This window comes from Cyprinodon tularosa, unplaced genomic scaffold, assembly GCF_016077235.1.
Source record: "Cyprinodon tularosa strain WSP-4 unplaced genomic scaffold, ASM1607723v1 ctg539, whole genome shotgun sequence".
Lineage (NCBI taxonomy): Eukaryota > Metazoa > Chordata > Actinopteri > Cyprinodontiformes > Cyprinodontidae > Cyprinodon > Cyprinodon tularosa.
The window spans coordinates 636464-654136 of NW_024039273.1; the positions used below are offsets into that span (position 1 = coordinate 636464).

The window sequence follows — 17673 nt, forward strand, 5'->3', positions numbered from 1 at the left end:
TGGGATTTGTTCATAAACATAATGTTAACATGTGGATCCTTATCAATATTCATATTAATCCTGTCAGGGGTGATTTACTGTTAGGCAATACTAGGCAGCTGCCTAGGGCCCCAAGTTCTGTTTCAATGTATGTTTAGTACAACTATTCCTTCTTTGTGCTCATTAAATAGTAATCATTTGGCTAATATTCCATCAGAACGTTGATAATATTAAGTGTGTCTCAGCCCCCCCCTTCAGTGTCCACCATATTGGATCAGTCCATTTGCTGCACATGTTCAGAAAGGTCCAAACAGACAGCAGCAAACCATTTGAAAACAAACCATGCAAAGAGCAGTGTTGCCAACTTAGCGCTTTAGTCGCTATATTTAGCCACTTTTCAGACCCCTCTAGCACTTTGATTTCTAAAAAGCTCCTAGCGCCAAATCTAGAGACTTTTTTCTGCTACTGGAGACTTTGGAGACAACATCTAAAAGCAGCGAACTCTGCTCTCCAGAGCGAGTAGATTGGTAACCCCGCCTCCTGCTCTCCTCTATCTTGTCTGCTGTCATGATTCATGCAGCTATTATTTCATCCAAATGAAAAATGGAGAACAGATAAGCAGATCATGGCTTGTCTACAGTGAAAAGAAGGACTGGGTTATTTACTTTGGCCTTTTTGGAAACACAGGAAGGAGCAATCAGCTAAGTGAGCTTAGTGCTTGGAGAAAATCTTTCATTCCTTTAGAGACAGCATGAAAAGTCAGCTGAGTACAAAACATAGAGAGGAAAACAAGAAGAAAAGGGACAAGAAGAGAGGGACACAACCTAGAACAGATAATGGATGTCTATTCTAGTAACATTTCTCTATCTGTTAATAAAGCAAACATTGAAACCTTCTCCAGTTTTCTCTTTAATTTATTCTGTTTTCCTCCTCGTGTTCCTTCTAATGTTGTGGTTATTTATGGCTGACTGCCTTCAGTGTTCAGCCCCCATAACGATGCAGTAAGCTCTAGTGAGGATGATGGTGATGATGATGGGGGCGGTGGGTTGGTAAACTGATCCCAGAGCAGCGCAGAGGGGTCAGCTGGTGAGCAGCAGGACTGTCATCTGAGATCAGCCCCAACAGAACCTGCAGGTCTGACGGATCCGGCTGCGGTAAGTTCTGCTGACTTTAACTGGATTAAAAAAATAAAATCTATTTTCCAAACCTGCCGGTTAGAATAAGAGCCTCTGCATAGAAAACAATACAAATTCTAGACAAAAACTCACTTAAAACCGATTAAAATACTTAACTGTGAAAGTTTTGCAAAGTATGTTTAGATTTACTTTCTTAGAGGAATAAACTGTAAACATCTCGATATCCTGAAGGATCCTAAAGCTGAGAGTTTTGATCCGAACCGGTTCTGGTTCGATGATGAATTCTGACCTAAAGGCTCCCAGAGCTGCTGGTTCCCAAACAGATCATACTTTAATTCAATTAAAAGACATTTTAAATCATAACACGTTCAGGATAATCAGACAGGAAATTAAGAAAAATAAACTTTAGATGAATTTATGTTCATGCTCAATAAACATACTTGATTTGTTTTAATTACAACTTCAATGATAATCTGATTAAATTACCAGACACTCTGGGAAAGTCCTAGATGGTTCCTTTCCAGCTGAAGCAGGACAGGAGGAGATTAAACCTGTGCAGAAATTTAAAAAAATGATTTCAGCTTCTCTGACTTTATCACCACTTTGGTTAAAGTCTGGATTTTGAACTTAATTAGGACTGGCTAAAAAATAGGTTCTGCAAAGTCATTAAAAAACCTTTTTTCACTTTTTCTTCTTCCATCCATCCTGTGAAACTCGGTCCTCTAATTTTAGTTTTAAATAAGAGGATCTATAAAGAATGATGGACGGATCTAGTTCCAATCTCTAACCAGTCAAACTGGGGAACAGATCAAAATAATAATAATAATAAGGAACAGGGGAAAAACAAAACATAATTCTTCTCGTCTCTTTAGCCCAATAAACAAGGATTGTTTTCATGATATAACCAGAATAAATAATCCAGCAGTTTGTGAGGATTTTCTGATCCCAGATTCTCATTTATTAGCTGCTGGAAGTTTTTTTAGGAAGAGAAAAGAGATGAAAGAAAGGAGGAAGAGAGGTGAGGGAGATACCCTGAGGAAGCATGAAGGTGAAGAAGACAACACATCAAACAGCCCCATTCACCAGATAGAGAAATGTTAATAGAATAGACATCCATTATCTGTTCTAGGTTGTGTCCCTCTCTTCTTGTTCCTTTTCTTCTTGTTTTCCTCTCTATGTTTTGTACTCAGCTGACTTTTCATGCTGTCTCTAAAGGAATAAAAGATTTTTTCCAAGCACTAAGTGTCAACAGTGGGTGGTGAGGTTGCTTTGAGGACCCAGATGCAGAGACAAGAGAAGCAGGGATGTGTTCTGAAAGGTTTAATTGAAGACCAAAAAGCAGCCGAGGCAGAAATCCAGAAATCCAACTCAAAATATGAAACAAACCAAAATCATGGAGACATCAGGGTAGAGACGAGCCGAGTAGACAACACAGCAACAAGAAGGAACCAGCACTGAGTGACTGCAGAGGTGGAGTATTTAAGGACAACCAAACAAAGGATGGACTAACGAGCTGAATGGGGAGCAGGTGTGGGTGGAACTGGCAAGAGGGAATCCAAGGGGAAAGAAAACAATCACAAGGGGGCAACAGAGAGTAACTAAAGAATGCTTGAAGATAATGGAAAATAAAAACAAAACAACTGATACCAGAAAACTCAGAGTAACAACAAATAGGAACCATAACAGTACCCCCCCCTCAAGGGCGGATACCAGACGCTCTTGGAGCCCAAACACAAAACAACCCACCCAGGGTGGGCGGAGGGGGAAACCAGGAAGGAGGGCAAGAAACACAAAACAACCCACAAAAGGTGGGCGAGGGCAACCTAGAGGCGAGGTGACAGAGCCTCTGGAGGCCGGCCGTGGGGCCGGAGGCGAGGTGACAGAGCCTCTGGAGGCCGGCCGTGGGGCCGGAGGAGAGGTGACAGAGCCTCTGGAGGCCGGCCGTGGGGCCGGAGGAGAGGTGACAGAGCCTCTGGAGGCCGGCCGTGGGGCCGGAGGCGAGGTGACAGAGCCTCTGGAGGCCGGCCGTGGGGCCGGAGGAGAGGTGACAGAGCCTCTGGAGGCCGGCCGTGGGGCCGGAGGCGAGGTGACAGAGTCTCTGGAGGCCGGAGGTGGGCCTCTGGAGGACGGAGGTGGGCCTCTGGAGGACGGAGGTGGGCCTCTGGAGGACGGAGGTGGGCCTCTGGAGGACACCGGCGACACTGTCTCTGAAGAAGGGGAACCTTTGGAGAGGGATGCCGTCTCAAACTCAGACTCTGCAGGAACCTTGGGGGACGCCGTCTCAGACGCAGACTCTGCAGGAACCTTGTGGAACGCCGTCTCAGACGCAGACTCTGCAGGAACCTTGGGGGACGCCGTCTGCGGCACAGGAACAGCCTCAGAGGGGGCCGCCGACTGCGGCACAGGAACAGCCTCAGAGGGGGCCGCCGACTGCGGCACAGGAACAGCCTCAGAGGGGGCCGCCGACTGCGGCACAGGAACAGCCTCAGAGGGGGCCGCCGACTGCGGCACAGGAACAGCCTCAGAGGAGGCTTGGAGCGCCCGCTGAGGGGCCGTGGAGGCTTGGAGCGCCCGCTGAGGGGCCGTGGAGGCTTGGAGCGCCCGCTGAGGGGCCGTGGAGGCTTGGAGTGTCCGCTGAGCCTTACTTTAGAGAGCCTTTTAATAGTGAGCTCAGGGATATCAGGATGACTCTGAGCGGGCTCAGGGGTGCCAGGCGCTAAGCTAAACGGCCCGCTAATGGGCTCAGGAGTCTCTGGCGCTAGGCCTAACGGCCCGCTAATGGGCTCAGGAGTCTCTGGCGCTAGGCCTAACGGCCCGCTAATGGGCTCAGGAGTCTCTGGCGCTAGGCCTAACGGCCCGCTAATGGGCTCAGGCACTGGGGGAGCTGCCCCGCTAATGGGCTCAGGCACTGGGGGAGCTGCCCCGCTAATGGGCTCAGGCACTGGGGGAGCTGCCCCGCTAATGGGCTCAGGCACTGGGGGAGCTGCCCCGCTAATGGGCTCAGGCACTGGGGGAGCTGCCCCACTAAGGAGGACTGGAGCTAGGGAAACCGGACCGCTAATGGGGACTGGAGCTAGGGAAACCGGACCACTAATGGGTTCTGGAGCTAGGGAAACCGGTCCGCTAATGGGGACTGGAGCTAGGGAAACAGGACCGCTAATGGGGACTGGAGCTAGGGAAACAGGACCGCTAATGGGTTCTGGAGCTAGGGAAACCGGTCCGCTAATGGGTTTTTGGAGCTAGGGAAACCGGACCGCTAATGGGTTCTGGAGCTAGGAAAACTGGACTGCTAATGGGTTCTGGAGCTAGGGAAACCGGTCCGCTAATGGGTTCTGGAGCTAGGGAAACCGGACCGCTAATGGGTTCTGGAGCTATGGAAACCGGACCGCTAATGGGTTCTGGAGCTAGGAAAACTGGACCGCTAATGGGTTCTGGAGCTAGGGAAACCGGTCCGCTAATGGGTTCTGGAGCTAGGGAAACCGGACCGCTAATGGGTTTTTGGAGCTAGGGAAACCGGTCCGCTAATGGGTTCTGGAGCTAGGGAAACCGGTCCGCTAATGGGTTCTGGAGCTAGGGAAACCGGACCGCTAATGGGTTCTGGAGCTAGGGAAACCGGTCCGCTAATGGGTTCTGGAGCTAGGGAAACTGGACCGCTAATGGGTTCTGGAGCTAGGAAAACTGGACCGCTAATGGGTTCTGGAGCTAGGGAAACCGGTCCGCTAATGGGTTCTGGAGCTAGGGAAACCGGACCGCTAATGGGTTCTGGAGCTAGGAAAACTGGACCGCTAATGGGTTCTGGAGCTAGGGAAACCGGTCCGCTAATGGGTTCTGGAGCTAGGGAAACCGGACCGCTAATGGGTTCTGGAGCTAGGAAAACTGGACCGCTAATGGGTTCTGGAGCTAGGGAAACCGGACCGCTAATGGGTTCTGGAGCTAGGGAAACCGGACCGCTAATGGGTTCTGGAGCTAGGAAAACTGGACCGCTAATGGGTTCTGGAGCTAGGGGATCTGGCTGGCTAGGAGCTGATGGAGGTGGCAGGAAAGGAAAAAGATCTTCCCTCTCCCCATAAAAGTAGTGCCTTAACTGAGACTCTTCAATATGGGGAGCTCTAACTGCAGGGGGTGTAATACGTGGACCTGGTTTGAGTTTTTTAGAAGATGGGACTAGCTGTTTGTCATAGAGGTGACGACTGAGACTATGGGAGACACTGACCTGGTTATGGGGGAAGCTAAGGCTAGCAGCTGGCTGACCAAAGGGAGTGGAGGCGTCAGGCTGACCCGCCGGAGAGGGAGTGGAGGCGTCAGGCTGACCCGCCGGAGAGGGAGTGGAGGCGTCAGGCTGACCCGCCGGAGAGGGAGAGGAGGCGTCAGGCTGACCCGCCGGAGAGGGAGTGGACTTCTTCCCCCGGCGACGCTTACGCCTGGAGGGAGCAGTTGGCAGGGGAGAAACAGAGGTTGAACAGGCAGCTGCTGCAGGTGATTGTGGTTGAGGAGGTTTATTTAATAGCTGGGCTAAAGCCGCCTTGTGGTTCCACTCCACCTCTTCTAAAATGTCCAGAAATCCTAGGGATGACAGGAGATTTGTTTGGGGGGTTAAAATCTTTTTTAGGTCGGCTGCAGCACATACCCGTCTCCAGGGAGGGCTGAGAGTGGCAATCCTGTCCAGAGTGAACCGACAGTTCTCCAGGAAGTGTGTCATGCTTCCTGCCAAATTTGACTCTGCTGGGTCCATGTTGGCTGGTTCCTTCTGTCAACAGTGGGTGGTGAGGTTGCTTGAGGACCCAGATGCAGAGACAAGAGAAGCAGGGATGTGTTCTGAAAGGTTTAATTGAAGAACAAAAAGCAGCAAATCATGGAGACATCAGGGTAGAGACGAGCCCAGTAGACAACACAGCAACAAGAAGGAACCAGCACTGAGTGACTGCAGAGGTGGAGTATTTAAGGACAACCAAACAAAGGATGGACTAACGAGCTGAATGGGGAGCAGGTGTGGGTGGAACTGGCAAGAGGGAATCCAAGGGAAAAGAAAACAATCACAAGGGGGCAACAGAGAGTAACTAAAGAATGCTTGAAGATAATGGAAAATAAAAACAAAACAACTGATACCAGAAAACTCAGAGAAACAACAAATAGGAACCATAACACTAAGCTCACTTAGCTGATTGCTCCTTCCTGTGTTTCCAAAAAGGCCAAAGTAAATAACCCAGTCCTTCTTTTCACTGTAGACAAGCCATGATCTGCTTATCTGTTCTCCATTTTTCATTTGGATGAAATAATAGCTGCATGAATCATGACAGCAGACAAGATAGAGGAGAGCAGGAGGCGGGGCTACCAATCTACTCGCTCTGGAGAGCAGAGTTCGCTGCTTTTAGATGTTGTCTCCAAAGTCTCCAGTAGCAGAAAAAAGTCTCTAGATTTGGCGCTAGGAGCTTTTTAGAAATCAAAGTGCTAGAGGGGTCTGAAAAGTGGCTAAATATAGCGACTAAAGCGCTAAGTTGGCAACACTGCTCTTTGCATGGTTTGTTTTCAAATGGTTTGCTGCTGTCTGTTTGGACCTTTCTGAACATGTGCAGCAAATGGACTGATCCAATATGGTGGACACTGAAGGGGGGGGCTGAGACACACTTAATATTATCAGCGTTCTGATGGCATTTTAATTAAGACATAATTAATGTGCAGAAATAAGGAATAGTTGTATTAACCATACATTTAAAAAGAGTTTTATGGGGCCCCCATGAACTTTGGGCCCTAGGCAGCTGCCTATGGTAAATCCCCCCACTTAATTGACATAATTAGAAAGTGATTTCTAAGAGAGCCATAGTTAGTGAAGCATGCTGAGATGATCTTAGTGTTTCCAGAACAGAAGGAACTAGAAAAGAGGAAGAGTGTGATTAGGATGAAGGACTGATGCTGTGAAGCATGAAAGGACAATGATTGGTGTGTTAGGTTAGGAAATAGGAAAACTCTGATGTTTACAGCTGTCTGTCCTAAAGCCAACCTGCTGGTGTCTGAGTTCTCCTCAAACAGAAGCTTCCTTGATTATTTCCACAAAGTTTACAGAAGGAGAGATCTGCTGATGTTCCACTAAACCCTCAGTGGCCTAAATGACACCAAAAAGCTGCAGCTCAGGTAGGAATCCTGTAAACTCCTAAAAGTAGGACCTCAGTCTTTAGCTTGCAGGATGTGAAACGGGGAAGTTGAAAACAAGGAACTAATTTTTAAGTTTATTTACCTAAATTTGCAAATTCAGAGACCTACTTATTCTAACTGCATAGAGTTAGATCCCTTTAAATCAGGGAATAATATCTATGACTAAATCAACTCCATTAGAGTCTGTTAATTTGAAGTATATTTTTCTCTTTTCTTAGATTTACTGACAGTATTTTGAAAACATTGTTCAGCCTCTCAAAACCCTCCGTTTTAAAGCGTTTAGGAATAATAACTCAGAATGAACATTACACTGGTAAAATGTTTACCATTATAGATGTTAAACGTCGTTGGGAAGCTTAGATTCTCCACAATTCAAACACTTAAAGCAGCATGTCGAAATGTAGCCTGACAAAGCAGCCACAACAAGCAAGCATGTCTTCATTACTGCTGTTCAAAAAAGGCTTATATTTTTGATAATAAAAAAAACAAAACATCTTTGAGTCTTGTTTGAACTGATGCAGCTTTGGTGTTTTACTCACCTAACTTTCATGTATATATTCAGAAACTAGAAGGTGTTACCTTTTAAATAATGCATCACACATGTAATCTGGGCTTATAGTTCCTCAGTTATTTGCTTTTTCATTTGGGTATGCAGAATAGGCCAATATCCCAGAAATGAGGTGGATGTTGAGAGGTTAAAGTTATTTTATTTTGTTTATTCCTGTATATCATTTTTTTTTCAGAAAGCTCTTGTTCTTTTCTTTTTTTTTTTTATGAAACTGGTGCTGCACCAGCAACTCAGTGACGCAGTGGGTAGCACTGCTGCCTTGCAGCCAGAAGGTTCCAGGTTCAATTCCTGGCCCAGGGTCTTTCTGCATGGAGTTTGTATGTTCTCCCTGTTCATGTGTGGGTTCTCTCCAGGTACTCCATCTTCCTCCCACAGTCCTAAAACATGACTGTTAGGTTAATTGGCTTCTCTAAATCCTCCTTAGGTGTGAGTGTGAATGGTTGTTTGTCTCTGTGTTGCCCTGTGATGGACCTGAGACCCCCCCTCTCTGTCCAGGGTGGACCCCTCCTCTCACCCACTGACAGCTGGAGATAGGCACCCCTCACCACCCCAGCAGGAATAAACGTGACAGAAGATGGATGGTGGTGCACCAATGCAATTTAATTCTGTTTTGGTTTGAACTATTTAAAATGTTCCTGTTTACTTGTAAAATTTAAATGTGAGATTATTGAATGAACTGTTTAATGAGGCTGTGCTCTGGTGGGACTGATGCATTGCAGAAGAATGTTTTTGTTTAAATTCCCTGCCTGCAGCCTGCCTGCTGCTTATTGTGTCTTTGCTTCGCATCCATATAAACCTTCTGCTGATGCAGGCTCTGTGTTTTCCTGCTGGTCCATAAACTGCTGAGCATATGGGAGCAGTGGAGGACCGCGCTGCTCATGTTGGTGCAGTAAAGGGGCTGATGGAGCCTGTGTTGTGGTTGAGCAGGTCGCTGATGGAGAGGCAGTCGGTGCAGCGGGCCAGGGAGGCCTTCCTCAGTGGCAGGGCTCGACCGCTGGAGTTCAGACTCCAACAGCTCCACGCCCTGCAGGGGATGATCACAGAAAAGGAAGCAGAGATCGCCACTGCTCTCAAGCAGGACATTAACAGGGTGGGTGGGGTCAGGATGGGAGGAAACACAGCGAAATGTCCTTTTTAATCCTGATTGCTCACCTGTTTGGTTTTATTCCACAGAGCCAGTATGACACTCCGCTCTTAGAGCTGATCGGCATCGAGAACGAAGTGAAGCTGGCCATAAAGAAGCTAGCGCAGTGGGCGGCTCCTCGGCCCGTGGAGAAGAACCTCCTCACCATCTCTGATGAGGTCTACATTCAGCCGGAGCCTCTGGGAGTGGTTCTCATCATCGGAGCCTGGAATTACCCCTGGGCCCTCACCCTTCTCCCCCTGATTGGGGCCATTGCTGCTGGTAGGAGGTCCTTTAGGTTCTTGTTGTTGTTCAGAGGTCAGGAAGCAAACATCTGCTGAACCGTAGAGCAGCAGAGACCCGTCCCCCCTCAATGGATGGAGGTCTGGTCCTCGACTGGAGCGTTCTTTGCTCTAAATGCAGCTCTGGTTGCATGTTTAGGTTTGCTCTGCTGCTGTGCAGGAGGTCTTTATGGAGGGAATGTTTGGTGCAAGAAAAATACACCTTTAAAAAATGGAAAACTGAGGAAACGTATTTTTATCAATTGAAATTTGAAAGAAGAAGCAATCCAGAAATGAAACTTTAAAAAATTCTAAACAAAAAAGGTTTGAAGAATAACTTAAACCTTTTCTAGCATCTTGTTTTTTCAATATTATTTTTTTCCTCAAATTGGATATTTTCAAATTTGATTATTTAATTTATTTCTACATTTTCTTATCCATTTTACATTTTTAAAGTTGATATTTTTAAATGTATAATTTTCTTTATTTTATTTTTTTTTTTACAAATTTTAATGTCTTTTTATGATTTTCAAATTGAATTTTATAAATTACATTCTTTTGTAATTGTGTTTTCGAGATCATGTTCTCTTCACTTTGGGGGCGGGCCTTACTCTAGAGTGAGGCGCAGAGATGCGATCCTATTGGTCTGCATGGACGACATGCAGGAATAACATTTTATTGCTCGTCATCAAGGCTGTTTTAAAAGAATGCAGGTCGTAAAACTCAAACTGAAAAGAGTAATTTGATTTAAAAAAATGTATAAAGTATGAAAAAAGTAATTAAAAGAATGCAATAAAAAAGGAAATTATGAAAATAAATTTGAGACAAAAATGGAAGTAAGAAAACAACAGCAATCTTTTTTTCAACGTTACTCAATTTCTAATTTTTTCAAAATGTAAACATTAATACGACAATCCCTCCGTAGTCTTCCAGCATAGCCCTGCATTTTGCTCCATCCCATCACTTCCGACCAGAAGAAAAGCCTCCCTGCAGAATGATAATGCCACTTCCGTGCTTTAGAGTGGAGATGATGGTAGCATTAGAGCGACATGCTACCATTAGCTTTATTGCGATGCAAGGTTACATCCACGTGTTTGGATGATGATGTCACAGAGTCCATCAGGATGAGATTTCCTTTCATTTTGTTTGACCAGTCTGGCATCAAGATGATGGGATCTGATGAGCTAATCTAACACAATACTTAAAATTGATATCAACTAAAAAACAGATCAGATATATGACCTCAGCCTCTAGCCTGGATGGAAGAGAAACTTCTTCAAACTTTGAAACAAAGTCCAGTGGATTGATTTGAACTTTTTTGGAATGACTGACCTGGATGACAGGCATCATCACCGTAAACAGCATCCTTCAATGAATAAAAGTTCACCTTTTCACTATGGTCTTGTTCCTTAAAGAATTTCAAAATAAAGGAACGTCTAAAAGACGATGATGTCACTGAAGTTTAAATTTCTCTTGGAAGTGGTTGGATCGTTGATCCTCTAACGGATGTGGGCGGAGTCATTGTAACCGCTCCAGGGCTTAGCTTCGTTTAGCCTTTAGCATGTCTGCTAAACCGTAGAATCTCCTTCTTCCTCATCTTTCTTGCATCGTCTTCATCACTCATGGCGGACTGCAAGCAGGGTTCTGCTGGTTGTCTTTCAACACTTTTTTCTTTGCAGCAGTTCCATCAGAGTTAGATTTTATAGAGTTCAGAAACTCTCCTGAGCTGAAGATTTCTGCAGTTTTTCTTAGAAAGATAATCAAACTTTTGGCTTCTTCTTTGATCCATTTACTCATTATTTAGTCAGTCTAGGAGCAACCGCGGTACATGGGCGTCCGCCTTCAGTCTAGGTGGATGTCTTTGTCCTAGTAGGTCTGTCTGAATAGAGCCTTATTCACTTCTCACCATCTTTCTCCCAGATCTGTCTGCTGTGTTTCTCGGTCTTCATGCTTCTGTTTCTTCCATGATGCTCTCTAGCAAACCTCCCAGACAGAATGTTACCCTCAGGCTGACTCTCTAAGCCAGGCATCCCCAAAGTCGGTCCTGGGGGGCCGCTGTCCTGCAAGTTTTAGAGGATTCTCAGCTTTAGCTCAGCTGATTCTGATGATTACAGCTCAGCAAAAGCCTGTTAATCAGCTTTCAATTAAAATCAGCCGTACAGAAGCAGCAAACCTCCAAAAGCTGCAGGACAGCGGCCCTCAGGGACAGCGGCCCTCAGGACAGCGGCCCTCAGGGACAGCGGCCCTCAGGACAGCGGCCCTCAGGGACCCGCTTGCCTGATCTGAGGAGTCTGCTGAAGGATCTTTTGGTGACGTCAGACTAATGTTAAACCTTCAGTTCTTATTTGTAGAGATGCTGTAGACCCTACATGTTCCGTCACTTGATGAAGATAAAGGTCATGACATATAAATCCCTTTCATCCCCATCCTCCTCCTCCTCCTCCTGCTCTGCGTCACTCAGTGATGTCATCCCATTCACAGGCAATGCAGCCGTGGTGAAACCGTCAGAGCTGAGCGAATGCTCGTCCCTCCTGCTCCGCGCGCTGCTGCCGCGCTATCTGGACAAGGTCTGAACACCCACCACTGTTGTTGATAAGCTATCTGAGGACAAAGAGGCTGTTTAACTTCCACGTGGCACAGCTGCTCACTCAGATTCATAGTTTCTGCTGGTTTGCCTGCAGGATCTCTACCCGGTGGTGACGGGCGGAGCGGCAGAGACCCAGCAGCTGCTGAGGCTCAGGTTCGACCACATCTTCTACACCGGCAGCAGCACAGCTGGCAAACTGGTGATGGAGGCCGCGGCCCGCCACCTCACCCCTGTGACCCTGGAGCTGGGGGGGAAGAGCCCCTGCTACATTGACAAGGACTGTGATGTCAGGACGGCCTGCCGGTAACGCTCCCATCACTAGAAGATCCTCTGAGGGGGAAAAACTCAGAACCTCTGAGGCCGGTGGATGGTTGGTAACCAGAAGGCTGTGGTTTATAATGGGAGCATTGGGAGCAGCTTTCAGAGGACTGCTGCTTCGTCTTATCAGTCCGCCAGTCATTTTCCACACCTTTAACCTCTGAGTTACTGGGGCCTGGTGGAGACCTACCTTCCAGTGGGGGAGGGGCACTTTTACACCAATGAATTAAACCTATTTAATTTAAAATACTTGGAATTTTACAGAAAATCTAAGATTTAAAACACAAGTTATCTAAAAAATAAATAATCACAGAGCATCTCAGTATGCATGAGCCTCAGCACAGCCTCTCACCCAGCTGTCAATGTGTGAGAGGAGGAGTCCACCCTGGACAGGTCTCCAGTCCATCGCAGGGAGACACAGAGACAAACAACCATTCACTCACACCTAAGGAGAATTTAGAGAAGCCAATTAACCTAACAGTCATGTTTTTGGACTGTGGAAGGAAGATGGAGTACCCGGAGAGAACCCACACATGCTCAGGGAGAACATGCAAACTCCATGCAGAAAGATCCTAGGCGGGGAATCAAACCCGGAACCTTATTACTGCAAGGCAGCAAAGTTACCCACTGCAACACTGAGCAGCCCTATTAGCTGATCCCACAGGGTAACTCCTTTTTGGAATCGTCATCCAAAATAAAATGCAATAATATAAAAATGTAAGAACTGAATCTCAGAAGAAGAACGAAGGCGGTACTTTACTTTAGCTTTGTCTTAAAAATAAATCTGTTAAAAATTGAATTAATGTCTAAAGTTATAGTGAAAACTTACAGGACAATATTTTCAACATCCTAAACCTATTTTATTTTCATTGTACATAGATACACTTCTGTTTTTTGCTTAAAGCTGTTTTTTTTTTGAGAAGGTGATTTTTAATTTAGAGTTTCAAAGTGTCATAATTTTCTAAAGATGAGACCCAAACGTAGGCAAACCAATTCAGAGAGACCAGGGGAAAGGTTTAACAGGTTTTAATGAAGAGATAAAGTACTGTGCAGAGTTGCTCAGTACTCTGATCAGCCGGAACTGGAAGGTGAGGGGAAGACAAAACGATTAGTTCAGGCTCAGTGGGAAATTTTATTCATGGATTAGGAGAAGAGGATCTGGTTGTTGACTCACGTCTCCAGAGAAGTAGTAGAATCCTTGACTCCAATCTGTGTGCTGTTTTCCAGTGTTAGTCTGATTCGGTGGAGGGCGGTACAGGGTTTACCCAAACCTCCAGTTTGAATCCCCAGCTCAGTTTGAGGCTCAGTTGATCCCTCCAGGGAGTTAGGGTCCGAAAGATCCAGTTTGCAGGATGACTTCCTGTCGAGAGGCAAAGACAAAAACAAAGTTAAAACTCAGGTTGACAAGAACTCAGTCATACTCAGCCAAACTCAGCCTGGCTAGAGTACCCAAAACTAGCAAACACTCTGGCGTCGAGGTAGTGGCAGTCAGCAGCGTAAGAGCGATCCGTTACTGAGGTAACCGTCAGCAGGTGTGTGAGGAGGCGGACCAGAACCAGGCGCCTCCTGCTGGTGGAAGGGAGACAAAGACAAAAACAAACACACAGACAGGAGCCCTGACACAAAGTTGTTGCATATTTAACTTTTTGTGTTACGATAATTTGAATATGAATGTCTTTCATTGGGTCCCATATTCCTGGCGGCGCCCCTGCTTATACGCAAACGATGAGCTGCACTGGCTCAGACAAGGTGTCAAGAAATACTGTACTATTATTGGCAGAAAATGGCTGATTAGATAAAAAGTGCAGCAGATCAGCCTCTGCAGCCACTTTAGGAATAAACATTTAAGCGGTAAACCTTTTTAATTCAATTTTCAATTCAGTTTATTTCTATAGCTTCAACTCACAACACGTCATCTCAGTTCACCAGATCATCCAGTCAGATTGATTCAAAGTTTTCTATCTAAGGAAAACCAGCTGATTGCATCGACTCATTGACTCTTCAGCAATCCCTCACACTAAGCATGCCTGTAGCGACAGTGGAGAGGAAAAACTCCCTTTGAACAGGAAGAAACCTCCAGGAGAACCAGGCTCAGTGTGAGCGGCCATCTGCTGAGGCCCACTGGGGTTCAAGGAGACAGAAGCAGACATAGAAAAAGAAGCATAGATACAAAAGGCAACTGTCAACCAGCTCCACAGGCGGCCCCGTCCAGGAAACACACAGCCAGGCAGACGTTTGAACATAAATTAGCTGTTTTCCGAACACAGCAGCTTCAGCCAATGAGGAAATGAAGTTTCTGTAACCGCTCTGACATTCTTCAGGTTCTGCTGGTTTACTCTGAAACGCTCACTGAGGATGGTTGTCATGTCTGTTTCGTCTGCAGCCGCATCACTTGGGGAAAGTTTGTGAACTGCGGCCAGACGTGCATCGCTCCAGACTACATCCTGTGTGAGCCCTGCATCCAGGGCCGCGTGGTTGAATGCATCCGGCAGACTCTGCTGGTCAGTAAGGCCTCCGCCGGGACCTGCTGCTCCTTTAAGGAGGACCTGCTTTAACATGGCTGCTTATTTAACCTCTAACAGGAATTCTATGGCGCTGATCCCAAATGCTCGCCTGATTACGGCCGAATCATCAACCAGCGGCACTTCCACAGAGTCATGAGTCTGATGGAGGGATACACGCCTGTAGTGGGGGGTCAGAGCGACTCCTCCCAGTGCTACATCTGTGAGCGGAGGCATTTTAACACGCTGTTGATGTTTTATTGTTTCATCCTGGTTTGTTGAGCTGCGGCCTGACGTTCACAGCCCCCACGGTGCTGAAGGACGTGCCCCCCCACTCCAGGCTGATGCAGGAGGAGATCTTCGGTCCCGTCCTGCCGATAGTCACAGTGAGTGACATGGATGATGCCATCAGCTTCATCAATGAGAGGGACAAACCCTTGGCTCTCTACATCTTCTGCTCAGATAAGAAGGTGGGGCTCAGCCAGCAGGGAGCAGATCTTCAGCGTTTTCTCCTTCTAATGTTTTCTCCTCCCTCCCTCTCTGACCAAGGCAATAAAACGGATGATTGAGGAGACCACCAGCGGAGGAGTGACGGTTAACGATGTCATGATGCACTACACGCTCAACTCGCTGCCATTTGGGGGCGTCGGTGAGAATAGTAATCATAACCTGATAAAAAAAGAGACGTTCAAAGTCTCAAGTTAGAGTAAAAAAGTAGAAAAGAGTCACTGAGCTTTATTTATAAAGCTTGTTAACCCTTTATAGGGCAAGTTAGCCTTCTTGATCACCTGCATACCCCTTACAAACGGAGCAGAATGTCAGTTCCAGTATCAGCATTAATGCCTCTAAGATTATGTTAGACCAAAAAAATGTGTTTCATTCACTCTCAGAGTTTTTTTCATGAATTTCTTCTAGAAGCACATTTGTTATTTTTCTTAATACATTCAGGCTAGTTGGCGTTTCTTGTTATTACATTGACATAAATTTTTAACCATCAAAATATCCATAATTTTTAAATGTTACAAAGGTAATAAGGTCTTGTCCTGATTCCAGTAACAATATTGGCTGGAAAAATGATTGGCATTAACCATACATGTAAGCAGAGTCTTATGGGGCCCCCAGGAACTTGGGGCCCTGGGCACCTGCCTAGTATTGCCTGATGGTAAATCCCCCCCCCCCCCCCCCCCCCCCCCCCGGTTTCTGCCTAGAACTGCATTATTGATGTGAACAGAGTCTTGCTTGTGACCCCTCCAGGTCAGAGCGGCATGGGTCGTTACCATGGCAAACACACCTTTGACCAGCTGAGTCACCAGAGAGCTTGCCTGATCCGCTCGCTGAACATGGAGAGCGTCAACCTGGCACGCTATCCTCCTCAGGACCGCCGGCGGGCGAGGCGGGCCCACATGGCCCTCCGGTCTCCCCTGATCGACACGTCCAAGCGGACGCTGGTCTGGGCCATCATTGCCACCATCCTGGGCGCCGGCCTGCTGATCACCCTGCTGGTCATCCTGCTCATAGCCTCCGGCCTTAACTGCACCTGCTGGTACTGGAGAGGCTTCTACAACTAGACCAGCTGCACAGCAGCGTCTCACAAACAAACTATTTCCAACAAAAGAAAAACGCTGCAGCGATTCTACACTAGGATCTGTAAGGAGTGGGGATTAAAAACTCTTGGTCTAACTTTTGATTTGTGTTTGAGGTTTTTGCTCAATAAAATTATCTCCATCACTGGATGCTCTTTATTTTCAGGAAAAATAACCTTTTAAATAAACCATTCATTGTATGTTTTGTTCCAAAACTAGAAGTTTGGATTGGAAAACATATCATCCGTCTGCAGAGACTCTCTGTACTTAATGTTTAACATCCTATAATGGAAAAAACTAATATTTCTATTTGGTCACATTACAATCATCACCTTTAGTGAATTTTGTTGGATTTTACGTGACAAACAAAAAGCTGATTATAATTGTGAAGTTGACATTTGTTTTACAAATAAAGATCTGAGTGAAAATGAGAAAATAATCTTGATGTGCTTTTATCTTCTTCTTTTTTCTATAACCTAAGTCTGTGAGGTCTGAGCCCTGCATAAGTTTAATTTAATGAATTTATTTCTTTGACAGGGACAGTGCACATTAATACATTTTCCTGCAAATGCACCAGAATTAACCAAAAGGCTATTTTTCATCTGTTGTCCTGGACAGATATTAAATTGTCCAAACCTAAAAACACAACGATGAGAATTTTACAGTGAAGAATATAAAAAGAAATAAAAACAAGTATAAGTCCTCAAAACTTGTTTAAAAATATAGAATTAATGTTTGCTAGACTACAGATTTTAGGTTAATGAAATAGAATGAAACATTCAAATAAAAATAATTACACTATATTTATACACAGTAGAGTGATGGCTCCACCTTTGTTGGGTGTAACTCCAGTATCAGATCCATCCATCTATTTTTCTGGAATATTTATCCCTACTGGGGTCAGTGGGTGAGAGGCAGGGTCAACCCTGGACAGGTCCCCATTCCATCACAGGGCAACACAGAGACAAACAACCATTTAGAAGCCAATTAACCTGACAGTCATGTTTTTGGACTGCAGGAGGAAGTCGGAGTACCCAGAGAGAACCCACACATGCTAACTCCATGCAGAAAGACCCCATGCCGGGAATTGAACCCAGAACCTTCTTCCTGCAAGGCAGCAGTGCTTCCCACTGAGACACTGAGCAGCCCACGTACCGGAATCATTTTATTAATCCCTTGCAGGAAATTATTTTCTTGCAAGGGATTATTTTTTTCTTGAAATTATTTTTTTCCCCTTTACAGAAGGGGAAAAATTGTAAGAAAAATTACATATAATAATATAGAAAAAAAAAATATTAAATTACACCCCTCCCATATAAACAGTTTAAAATAAGATATAAGAATAAAATGAGGATCACATTAAAAACAATCAACAGTATTTTCAACTTCCAAACCTGCTCAGTACTTAATGACTGTTATTGCTTACAGTGAATTTCCATTGGGGTTT

At 45.7% G+C, this 17673-nt stretch overlaps 1 protein-coding gene across 1 annotated transcript; it reads left to right on the forward strand.

The window, feature by feature from the left end:
* Positions 1-987: 987 nt before the first annotated feature.
* Positions 988-16639, forward strand: LOC119796157 (aldehyde dehydrogenase, dimeric NADP-preferring-like). Its single transcript, XM_038304581.1, has 10 exons — positions 988-1133; positions 8761-8923; positions 9007-9238; positions 11719-11804; positions 11919-12127; positions 14526-14643; positions 14725-14866; positions 14947-15113; positions 15193-15292; positions 15898-16639. The coding sequence occupies exons 2-10, from the start codon at positions 8768-8770 to the stop codon at positions 16209-16211; spliced, it is 1524 nt and encodes a 507-aa protein (XP_038160509.1). The 5' UTR covers positions 988-1133; positions 8761-8767; the 3' UTR covers positions 16212-16639.
* Positions 16640-17673: the final 1034 nt, after the last annotated feature.